At 38.7% G+C, this 12194-nt stretch overlaps 1 protein-coding gene across 1 annotated transcript in view; it reads left to right on the forward strand.

Annotated features, from left to right (window-relative positions):
* The window catches only part of AATF (apoptosis antagonizing transcription factor), a 182652-nt gene extending 175445 nt beyond the window's left edge, over positions 1 to 7207 (forward strand). Inside the window, exon 12 of the mRNA XM_075335852.1 lies at positions 1028 to 7207. Within this exon, the coding sequence (XP_075191967.1) occupies positions 1028 to 1082 (55 nt within the window). The 3' untranslated portion in view covers positions 1083 to 7207. The remainder of the gene's footprint in view (positions 1 to 1027) is intronic.
* Positions 7208 to 12194: the final 4987 nt, after the last annotated feature.

Raw genomic sequence — 12194 nt, forward strand, 5'->3', positions numbered from 1 at the left:
TGCAGTGCAAGGAGAATATTTGCTTGAAAGCAAGATGTTCAGAGCAGAGGTAGGGAATCCTAATGGCTCCAAAATGACATATTCCCTGACCTCTAATTGTTTTCTCTTATGACTGTTTAATCAATATTGAATGTTAGTGGGAAATGGTCGAGGAGTCTAAAAATACAATGAAATCTACAAAGACTACAGAATTGAATCACTTTAAAGTGTCTATAAGCAGGACTATATTGAAGGACTTGTCACGGTGTAAGGCATACAAATATCTGATAAATACAGATTTACACACACTTAGAAATGTAATGTTTCACGGTTATATATCTGTGTGCGCTGTTTAGGATTTCTGGGAGAGAAGGTTTACTGTAGAAATCACCTGATGCATCATATTTTTATTATAGTAGAGAAGAATCTTCTCTTGATTAAATACATGTAGACTAATCAAAAGATGCTAACAATGACAATATGCTGGACTAGTCTATATGGAATTGTGAGCGTGTAACTAGGATGCAAATGGGAGACCAAATAGTTAAACAAATTTTCCAGGCTCTAGACATATCTGCAGTCACTGTATGACCGCTGACTCATGACAGTCTGCAATGCCCAATCTGCACATTGTCACAATTCCCCTGTATTCCACATGACCACAAGTATGAGAGTTGCATTCGTGCGGTCATGTGCCTACTGTATTCTCATTCCCTTCTCTCATTGTTCTATTGGGAAACAAATGCATACTTAGGTTGTGCCGCCTAGTTTCACAAATTTTCTACTGAGGGAAACGCATGAGCATCTTGAAGGGCTTTGACCACCCATTGTCATCAGGGGAATCATGACAGTGTGCACTCGCATAGTGACTGTAGAGATTTGTGTAAAGCCCATAACACACCTGTAATTTGTACCTGCATGGTCTTTATCAAATTCTGACCAATGTAATGACCCTGTATCGCACAAAACTTACTAATCAGCAGTTAATATGCACTGTAGCAACCAGGAGTGAACTGCTATTCATTTTGTATTTTATCTTTTTTTACAGGACTGAACTGTACCAGTCATTATTTGGACAAATAAAGCCTTTAGAAATGGACTAGAAAATATGACCGTACGAGTATATGTATCGAAGATATTTATTTGGTGCCTGCTGAATTTCTTCTACAATTGAAGGACATGCACCACAATTTAGAGTTGGGTTTTTTTGGGCTTTTTTTTTTTACTAACGTAACTACTCATATGAAAGTAAAATACAAAACTGTAAAATTAATGCCTTGATATTAGTAATTTTTGTTTCCTGTGGTTTCTCTGCAATTATGCATAATTATTTGTCCTACTGCTTGTGGTTTTACAGATGGACCTATGATGTAAGAATATAAAAGCAATTTTTAAGTATGTACAGGTGCATCTCAATAAATAAGAATATCATCAAAAAGTTAATTCATTTCCGTATTTCAATACAAAAAGGAAAACACATATTATATAAAGTCATTACAGAGTGATCCATTTCCAGTATTTATTTCTATTAATGTTGATGATTATGGGTTACAGCCAATGAAAACCCAAAAGTCATTATCTCAGAAAATTAGAATATTATATAAGACTAACTGAACTAATTATTTTAAACTCAGAAATGTTGGCCTACTGAAAAGGTTAGTACAGTCATGGCCAAAAGTTTTGAGTATGACACCAAAATTATTTTTTCACATGATCTGTTGCCCTCTGGTTTTTAATTGTGTTTGTCTGATGTTTACAACACATACAGAAATATAATTGCAATCATATTATGAGTACCAAAAGGTTATATTGACAGAATGAGTTAATGCAGCAAGTCAATATTTGCAGTATTGACCCTTCTTCTTCAGGACCTCTGCAATTCTCCCTGGCATGCTCTCAATCAACTTCTGGACCAAATCCTGACTGATAGCTGTCCATTCTTGCATAAGCAATGCTTGCATTTTGCCAGAATTTGTTGATTTTTGTTTGTCCACCCGTCTCTTGATGATTGCCCACAAGTTCTCAATGGGATTAAGATCTGGGGAGTTTCCAGGCCATGGACCCAAAAACTCTATGTTTTGTTCCAGGAGCCATTTAGTGATCACCTTTGCTTTATGGCAAGGTGCTCCATCATGCTGGAAAAGGCATTGTTGGGCGCCAAACTGCTCTTTGACAGTTGGGAGAAGTTGCTCTTGGGGGACATTCTGGTACCATTCTTTATTCATGGCTATGTTTTTAGGCAAGACTGTGAGTGAGCCAATTCCCTTGGCTGAGAAGCAACCCCACACATGAATCGTTTCAGGATGCTTAACAGTTGGCATGAGACAAGACTGGTGGTAGCGCTCACCTCTTCTTCTCCTAATAAGCTGTTTTCCAGATGTCCCAAACAATCGAAAAGGGGATTCATCTGAGAAAATGACTTTGCCCCAGTCCTCAGCAGTCCACTCCCTGTACCTTTTGCAGAATATCAGTCGGTCCCTGATGTTTTTTCTGGAGAGAAGTGGCTTCTTTGCTGCCCTCCTTGAAACCAGGCCTTGCTCAAAGAGTCTCCGCCTCACAGTGCGTGCAGAAGCACTCACACCAGCCTGCTGCCATTGCTGAGCTATCTCGGCACTGCTGGTAGTCCGATCCCGCAGCTGAAACCGTTTTAAGATACGGTCCTGGTGTTTGCTGGTCCTTCTTGGGCGCCCTGGAGCCTTTTTGGTAACAATGGAAGCTCTCTCCTTGAAGTTCTTGATGATGCGATAGATTGTTGACTGAGGTGCAATCTTTGTAGCTGCGATACTCTTCCCTGTTGGGCCATTTTTGTGCAGAGCAATGATGGCTGCACGTGTTTCTTTAGAGATAACCATGGTTAACTGAAGAGAAACAATGATACCAAGCACCAGCCTCTTTTAAAGTGTCCAGTGGTGTCATTCTTACTTAATCATGACTGATTGATCGCCAGCCCTGTCCTCATCAACACTCACACCTGTGGGTAATGGAACAATCACTAAAACAATGTTAGCTGCTCCTTTTAATTCAGGAATGCAATGCTGTTGAAATGTGTTTTGGGGGTTAAAGTTCATTTTCTTAGCCAATATTGACTTTGCAAGTAATTGCTGTTAAGCTGATCACTCTTTATGACATTCTGGAGTATATGCAAATTGCCATTAGGAAAACCTAAGCAGTAGACTTTGTAAAAATTAATATTTGTAGCATTCTCAAAACTTTTGGCCATGACTGTACAGTGTATGCACTCAATACTTGGTTGGGGCTCCATTTGCATGAATTACTGCATCAATGCGGCGTGGCATGGAGGCGATCAGCCTGTGGCACTGTTTGAAGTGTTATGGAAGCCCAGGTTGCTTTGATAGCAGCCTTCAGCTTGTCTGCATTGTAGGGTCTGGTGTCTCATCTTCCTCTTGACAATACCCCCATAGATTCTCTATGGGGTTTAGGTTAGGTGAGTTTGCTTGTCAGTCAAGCACAGTGATACTGTGATTATTAAATCAGGTAGGCATTGAAACTTTTGGCAAGTGCCAAGTCCTGTTGTAACATGAAATTTCCATCTCCAAAAAGCTTTTCTGCAGTGGAAAGCATGAAGTGCTCTAAAATTTCCTGGTAGATGGCTGTGCTGACTTTTGTCTTCATAAAACACAGTGGCCCTACACCAGCAGATAATATGGCTCTCCAAACCATCACTGATTGTGGAAACTTCACACTAGACCTCAAGCAGCTTGGATTGTGTGCCTCTCTACTCTTCCTCCAGACTCTGGGACCCTGATTTCCAAATTAAATGTAAAATTTATTTTCATCTGAAAACAACACCTTGGACCATTGAGCGGCCCTCCAGTTCTTCTTTTCCTTGGCCCAGGTAAGATGCTTCTGGCATTGTGTATTGGTCATGAGTGGCTTGACACAAGGATTGCGACAGTTATAGCCCATGTCCTGGATACGTCTGTGTGTGTTGACTCTTGAAGCACTGACTCCAGCAGCAGTCCACTCCTTGTGAATCTCCCCCAAATTTTTGAATGGCCTTTTCTTAATCCTATCAAGGCTGCAGTTATCCCAGTTACTTGTGCACCTTTTTCTACCACACTTTTTCCTTCGACTCAACTTTCCATTAATATGCTTGGATACAGCACTCTGTGAACTACCTTTTGTGGTTTACCCTCCTTGTGGAGTGTATCATTGACTGTCTTCTGGACATCTGTCAAGTCAGCAGTCTTCCCCATGATTGTTTGACTTACTGAACCAGACTAAGGGACCATTTTAAACACTAAAGCCTTTGCAGGTGTTTTGTGGTAATTCTTCTAATTTTCTGAGATAATGTTGATGATTATGGCTTACAGCCAATGACAACCCAAAAGTCATTAACAGAAATAAACACTTGAAATAGATCCCTATGTTTGTAATGACTCTATATAATATATGCATTTCCCTTTTTTGTATTGAATTACTGCAATAAATTAACTTTTTGAGGATATTCTAATTTATAGAGATGCACCTGTACTTAAAGTCCTGAACAATCCTTTTTATTATTGATGATAGGCCATCAATATCAAAACATTGGTGGTAGAGGGTCTTACTCTTGGCACCCTCAATGATTAGTTGAGTTAATGAGCCATGGTGTAGCTTTCTACATGGTATAGTGCCTTTGAATGCTTCTGAAAGATCTGTACCATACAAGTGAATCTGTAGGACCCAAATCTTCGGATAGTTCATCAACACTAAAGGGGTTGTGCACCAGATAACAATTTTCAGCAAACTGTGCAGCTCATAGTTTTAATTAAAATGGCTGGGACTCTTGTTGACACATGACCACTAGTATGCAAATCATATATTTGCTGTCACGCGACAACAGCTTTAACCAACAAGTGGAGCCAGATCCTAATGGTGTGTAAATTATACACTGATGGTATTCGGAAAGTTGTATGGCTTTCAGAAAATGTATGTAAAGCAGCACTCTCATTAAAATTTGTATCCTTTTAGTGTATTGCAATCATCAAATTATATAGCATTGTGCACTTACAATTGCTTATTTTCTTCTACCACGTTAATTTTTCCGTTTTCCATTAGGTCTATGACATAACGTGATTAAAGGGAACCTGTCACCTACTCCCTGCAGGGCGGTCCGGTCCGATGGGCGTCACTGGTCTTGACCCAGCACCTTCTTTATCATTGTGATCACTGTCCTCCTTCTTGTTACGTGTAGATAACGCGTCCTACATCATCCACACAGTGTCTTCCAGTGCGCTCCTGCGACCCCTATCAAACTGGACCGCCCCACAGGTGAGTGGGTGACCAGTTCCTTTTAAAAACAAACTCGCTAAATCCTTCTAAGCTCTTTCTAGAAACAGGTAGTTTTTTTTTCCCTGCATGAGTCAATGCTGCAAAAGTCAATGGCTGGGGAGAGGAGTTGAAGAGAAGGACGACTCATGCAGGGAAAAGAGACTTTATGTTTCTACATAGAAAAGAGAAGAATTATCTGGGTTGAAAGGCAAAATGAGCAAGAATCATAATATACCATTATATGATTGCAATATATCAAAAGGATAAATATTGGGATGGGAGTGCGTCTTTAAGATGGACAATTTTCTCAAGTACTGGAAAATTGCTTTATATTTAATAAGTAATGGAATAACCTAATTGTTTTAAAAAAGTGTTACATTTAAATCTTTTAGTTATAAATATTTAAAGTCAGACAAAAATAGGTTGTGTTCACACTGGTTGTTTTTTTTTTCTTCTACAATCGTCTTACATCTTTTTTTGCACAAAAAATATTGAGAAACAATTCCATTTAAAGATATCATAACTGAGATCTCTCATAAAGACTATCTAGTCATCCATAAGGACTTCACAGACAGGATGCTGCTGTTCAGGATCCCTCCCCGCCTCTCCATGAGTGAGAACAGAGAGTGGGTTGAGTTAACTTGGCCTACCCAAGCATCACATAATTGGTTCAGCTTTCTTAACTCATAACTAATTACAATAGAGTACCATTCATCTCCTCACCACAGTGGTTGCAATTTAACCCTTTAAAAATGGTTGCTGTATGTGCTTTTACTAGCAAAGCATGGGCGGTATTACACTGGCCATTGAACAGGTGATTGGATTGTTTCCAAAGAATGAGCAAAACTCTTGTTTGTCTGGTTTTATTAGTTTTAAGCTTGGTTAAAAAAAATCATTGTTCCCAGCGGCACCTATCTTGTTCACATAGAATGAAGACCGTATATGTCCACAGAATGATGGCATTACCAATCGTTCTGTGTGCATATTTAGTATAGTCTGCCTTTCTGAACAGTCTATTAAAGGCAACTTGTCTGCTGCAAATACTTGTGTGTTAGTAAGAAAGACACTGTAAAATGTGCATTCGACCATTTGTTTTTGCATTAATTTGAATGGTTCAATAACTGCAAAAAATGCATAATGAATTGACATGCTGCAGATTTTAATCTAAATCCACTACATCTGCAAGGGAAAAAAATATTCAGCATGTGCATGACTACAAACAATAGATTTATTTCATCAGGTTGATGGTCATCAAAAAAAATCCTATGATTAAGCTGTAATTTTAACATTTCCCATAGGTTCAAGACGTGTATGCCTCTTTCTAGGAGCTTATTCAATAATTATTTTTTTTCCAGTCAAGCATAACATATGCAGCTTATGTCCTATAGAGAAGAATGTCTGCAGTAAACACAGCCCTCTTCTCCCCTGCTCCATTGTTTTCTATGTATGGATCGTGTCCTGGATTTCATTGTCCCAAACTAATAGACTTTCTCTGTTTTGTATATATGATACTGACTTATTTATCTCATAACCAGTAGAATGGGGACAGACAGCTTTCCCTGCTGCAATATTCTGATACTTCCTCCTCCAAAACGTGTAATGAGCCACTGCAGTGGGTTGCACATACAGAACTTGTCCCTCTTAGAATGGTCCCCGGAGTTCAGTTTAAAATCCACACGCCAAATTAACCCCCAAAGAGGCATATGTGGATAGTATATTGCTTCTAAGACCCCATCAATGTTGCTTTTGGGACGGTCTGCAAAACTAGCTGTGCCAGCCCCCCCCACCCACATACTGTCCATGTTTTTTATATGTATAGCTTTATAGATGTATATATATTTAATTCAAAGTTCTCTTGTATAACAAAAAGGTAATAACATACTTTTTTTTTTTTTTTGTAAAAGCATACATATCCAGTTCAACATAAAAATAAATAGCAACAAATGAAAAATAACACCATGTTTCTTGTCTCCTTGCTTTACAATGCTGTGGTAATCCACTACATTATTCACTGTCCCATGGTATATTACAAAGATTGTCAAAAAAAAGAGACTTGCATTGTCATTACTTTGCTTTCTAATCAAATATCTTGTTAACATCCAGAAGGAAGAAATATATGTGACAAAAACAAATACCTCAGAGACGCCTAACTCAATATGCAGAAAGACCTTATCAACGGTTTCTTTGACTGAAAAAATTAATACAGGACAAGTTAGGGGTGGGGAGATAACAGAATAAGGCTAAAAGCTATTTCGAGAGTAAATATATTCTCAATAACCACATAGGTAAATGAGTCATTCAACCCTACTATAGCTAACGCGATCCACTAGTTATCCCACCTCTAACAAATTGATTTAAACAGTTCAGGCCTATTGTTTTGCATTGCAGTACAATATTTCATGGTTCATAATAAATGTGGGATCTTACCCCCTTGGGAACGTACATCACCAACAAATCTGGACAGTCAGGATTTAATATAAAGCGAAAAGGATAGGTGTGATACCAAAACAGAGATTGTATTGTTTCTTGTTTTTTCATAAATGGAGCAAATAGACATTTTGTTTAATTTCCTCAATATCACTTACCATGTTCCTAGAGATATGTAAGGTCTTTAATGGATGTGTCATTTCTGCAAATCATCAAAAGCAGTGTCATTTCTGCAAATCCTTCAAGATGTATTTATAATTCTCTTTAATAGTATGCAATTGGATTTTGGGGATGTTTAAAGGTACAGTGATGGCCAAATATCTTGAAACCTTAAAAAGCAAAATTTGGGTCAAGTTTTGGAGGTTCAATATTTAAAGTTGCAGTTTGCAATTTTCTGCAATTCACTCTTCATAACAATCTAGAGTTAATGCAAAGTCATTTATTTTCATGAAAATGACAATAATTACATATACTCCATTTCCAGTGAATGTCAGTTCTGCCACAAAATTACCTGCTTACATAATTTTCGTGATCATCTCATTAGCTCGGGATAAAATGTTAACAAGGACAAAGCAGCTGATATCTGTTATGCTGATTGAATTCGAAGAGCAGTCTGGTTGCTTTAGGGCTCTTTCACACGTCACAATATATGAGGTTGTCACGCTCTTGTTAGAGCCGCAGCAAGTCCCTGCATTGCGATCCAACATTGGATTGAATTACACACGTGTGAAAGGGCTCTTAAGATGAGGTTGGTGCTTGATATTGTATCATGTTGACAAAGACAATGTCGTTACCAAAAAACGGTCGGTGTCTGATGACATGGACCTGCTGTATCTGCAGTTTTGTCGTGCTCAGACACACAACAGAAAATAAAATTAACAATTCTCAATGACGTCAGAAAAAAGTTAAAACAGTACATATTGCTTTAAAAGAAATTATAAATCTAAACATTGTTGCAACTACTTTAACCATGGTTACTTCTAAGGAAATAAGATTGCCCCTAAATTGTATCCTCCAAAATTGCCCTTATTGTGTCCTCAAGAACTTCAAAGGAAGAACTTTAATTGCTTGAACGTTTCAGGGCATAAAAGAAAGTCAAGTAAGTACTGATATCTTCTCCTAAAGATGATTTGGCTACGGGATCTGTTAAACATCAATGCAGAGTTTGTGTCGCAGTGGCAACAGGCATGCCTCACTGCATCTACATGTACACTATGGAGAAGACTTTTGGAGGATGGGCTTTATCAAGAAAGGCAGCAAAGAAGCCCCTTGTTTCCAAGAACAACATCAAGGACAGGCTCAGATTCTGCAGTAAGTGCAGGGATTGGACTGCAGAGGACTTACAACCCTTGGCAAAAATTATGGACTCACCTGGCTCTGAGAATGTTCAGTTGTTTACAAAAAGCAGATCACAGACATGGCACAAAACTAAAGTCATTTCAAATGGCAACTTTCTGGCTTTAAGAAACACTAAAAAAAAAAATCATAATGTGCTAGCCAGTAGCAGTTACCTTTCAAGACCAAACGGAGAAAAATTATGAAATCACTCAATTATGAGGTTAAAAATAATGAAATCACCATGTAAATTTTCATTCCCAAAACTAACACCTGAATCAAATAAGATCTGCTCGTTAGTCTGCATCTAAAAAGGACAAGCAATGAGGGGGAGGATGCACAGCCGCAATAGTAGTTACAATGGATACAGGGGTGCACAATAGTCAAGCAATGGCAACAGATAAGGGAGAAAAAGCGCTTCACAAAATATGGCACACCGGCCAGTTGATGTGTTCTTTGTCAAATTGTATGTGTTTCAGTATATGTCTTTGGGACTTGTTGGGACTTCTTGCTAATAGATTACCTTCACAGAGGCGTATTCATAGGTAACTTGAGACTGTCTTTGATCATCCTGGAGCTGATCATTGGCTGAGGCTTTGCCATTCTGGCTGTTCTTCGATTTATTTGAATGGTAGTCTTCCACACCTGTTTTTGCTTTCCATTTTAAAGCATTGGAGATCATTTTAGCTAAACAGCCTATCATTGTTTGCACTTCTTTAAAAAGTTAGAGAGAGTAACACTTATAATCAAAGTATGCTGTTCTTCTGAGCAATGTGTCAAATAAGCCATATTTTTCAGGCTTTCAAGGAGAAATGCATGTACAACATTATGATCTGGTAACCGTGATTGATCACAAATAATACTATTAATCAGGAAAAAACAAAATCACTAGAGTAGTTGGAAACTAAGCTGACTGCAATCCCCTCTCTATCGGACAACACTAGAAGTAGCAGTGGGAAGTTCCTAACACACCTAGACACCTCGTCACTGTTGGAGACACTTGCTACATCTCAAAGATAGAAATAAGGAATCCTAACTTACCCTGAAGCAGTCCCCAAAGAATTAGCAAGCCCCCAACTTGTAAACAATGGTGATGTAAGAAAACACAATACACAGAAAATATAGATTAGCAAATTTAAGGCCCAACTTACTAGATAGAAGAGGACAGGAAAGATAACTGATTGCGGTAAGCAAAAAACCCTGCAAAAAATACCAAACTCATGATAGAAAAAAGGTCTGAGATCACACGGTTTCTCCCCCACTATATCAGGTACTCTTGTGCCAGACACTTTAAACAGAACTGCAGATATAATGGGAAGAAACAAAATCACTGAAGAAATAATATTCTAAAGTGCAAATAATCCAAACATAAACAGGGAGCAAGCTCCCTTTCTTGCTGGAGGAGCTGCCCTGCTCACAAAAGCAGAGAGACAGAGCCTCACAATTAAGAAACCAAAACAGAGAACAAAATGAAATAAGCAGAAACACCATTAAGTGCAATTCCAGCAATTAAGCATAGAAACTAGTAAACTTATCTGGAGTCGATTCAGGCACAGAATAAATGGGAGAAACTGAAGGGAAAACTCCCAGCCATCTTCAGAAGCAGCTGGAAACATTCATCACCGGTGGCCACCAGGCAGAAAATGCTCTCCTAAATACACTAGGCTGATCTGTAATAGCAGTTCCTGGATTCCTAATTAATTCCATCACTTGTTTGAGTCACAGATTCAGACTCAGCTTCATTACCATTCCTGGCCACCAGAGGGAGCTCCATACCAGCACCCACTCGGATGACATTCACAACACAACATGTCCTGGCTTCACCCTTAAATAAGGGCCACCTATTTTTTGGCCTTAGCTGCCACATTCCAATATGCATGAAATACCGCTGCATTGTGACCAAACCACATATTACCACCCCATAGTGACCAATTAGTACCCCATAAAAAGGATAAATATACCACCACACTGTGACTGGATGACATTACCTCCACATTGTGATTGAATAATACCACATGCAAGGGATAAATACCGCTATACCATGACCAGACCACATATTACCACCACATAGTGAGCATATACTACAATACTGACTATTGATTATAAAAAAAACAACACAATTCTAAGATCATTAATATTACCATTAGTTCCATTATACACAGGAGTTCAGTATACAGTGTGTCCACCGCCATTAACTTGAGAACGGCGACAGCTATAGGAATAGAAGTGGTGTCTAGGTATAGTAAAGTAGCCATGCACTCCGCAATGAAACCACCTATAGCGCCACCTGGTGGAAAACAACTGAGTTAGCATTTTTATCTTAAAAACGGAACGAGATAGAGAAAAAAAGTGAATTATAAAGTTGTAGGGCATCATCAATTCAATACGAATCAACACCTTGCATACAGAAATGCTATGATTAGAATGTGTAAAACTTACAAGGTTGCCGACGTGAAGCGATATCTCATAGAGACCTTCCTACAAGTCATTGGGTATTGTTCGGCCTTCTTTCACGTAAGGCTGTGAATCTCTGGCATACAGCTAAACCCTCATTCACATTTCAAATAAACAGACTGTGGAATTCAGTAGCCTTGATTTATTGGCTGGTAACTTGAACTTGAAAATGATTACAGTCAGTACAGTGTTAATACAGAGTTAACATAGCATAATAGTATATGAGATACAGTTCTTATGAGAATGTAGGTGAAAGGTCACTGCAGCTGCAACACAGAGAATCTTATCTATACAAGCAAGGCAGGGATGACACTAAGGTACAATGCATTTACTACACAATCTATCATCTACCATCTAAGATTCTATCACTAACACATGTAATTTGCTTTGCTCACCGGATTACACTAGGCAGGGGTGAATGTACAGAGAGGTAAGTCGGTAGGTCCTTTCCTGACAAATCCAAAGAGAAAATCGCTGCAGGCTTCTTCTCAGCTCATTGGAGGCATTTCTTACCCAGAATACATTTACCTTAAAGAGAAACTCATTAATTCATAGAATAACAGCGACCTCTAGGGGTTGTAACAGGAATTGCAATGAATGAATTATCAGGCTGCCATAAGGCAGAACAGGTATGGTGGCTACATGGTGTGGCCTCCATGCTCACCTGACCTGACCCCATTGGACTTCTTTCTGTGAGGTCACATCAAACAGCAGGTGTATGCGAC

The sequence above is a fragment of the Anomaloglossus baeobatrachus genome, chromosome 2 (genome assembly GCF_048569485.1).
Source record: "Anomaloglossus baeobatrachus isolate aAnoBae1 chromosome 2, aAnoBae1.hap1, whole genome shotgun sequence".
NCBI classification, from domain to species: Eukaryota; Metazoa; Chordata; class Amphibia; order Anura; family Aromobatidae; genus Anomaloglossus; species Anomaloglossus baeobatrachus.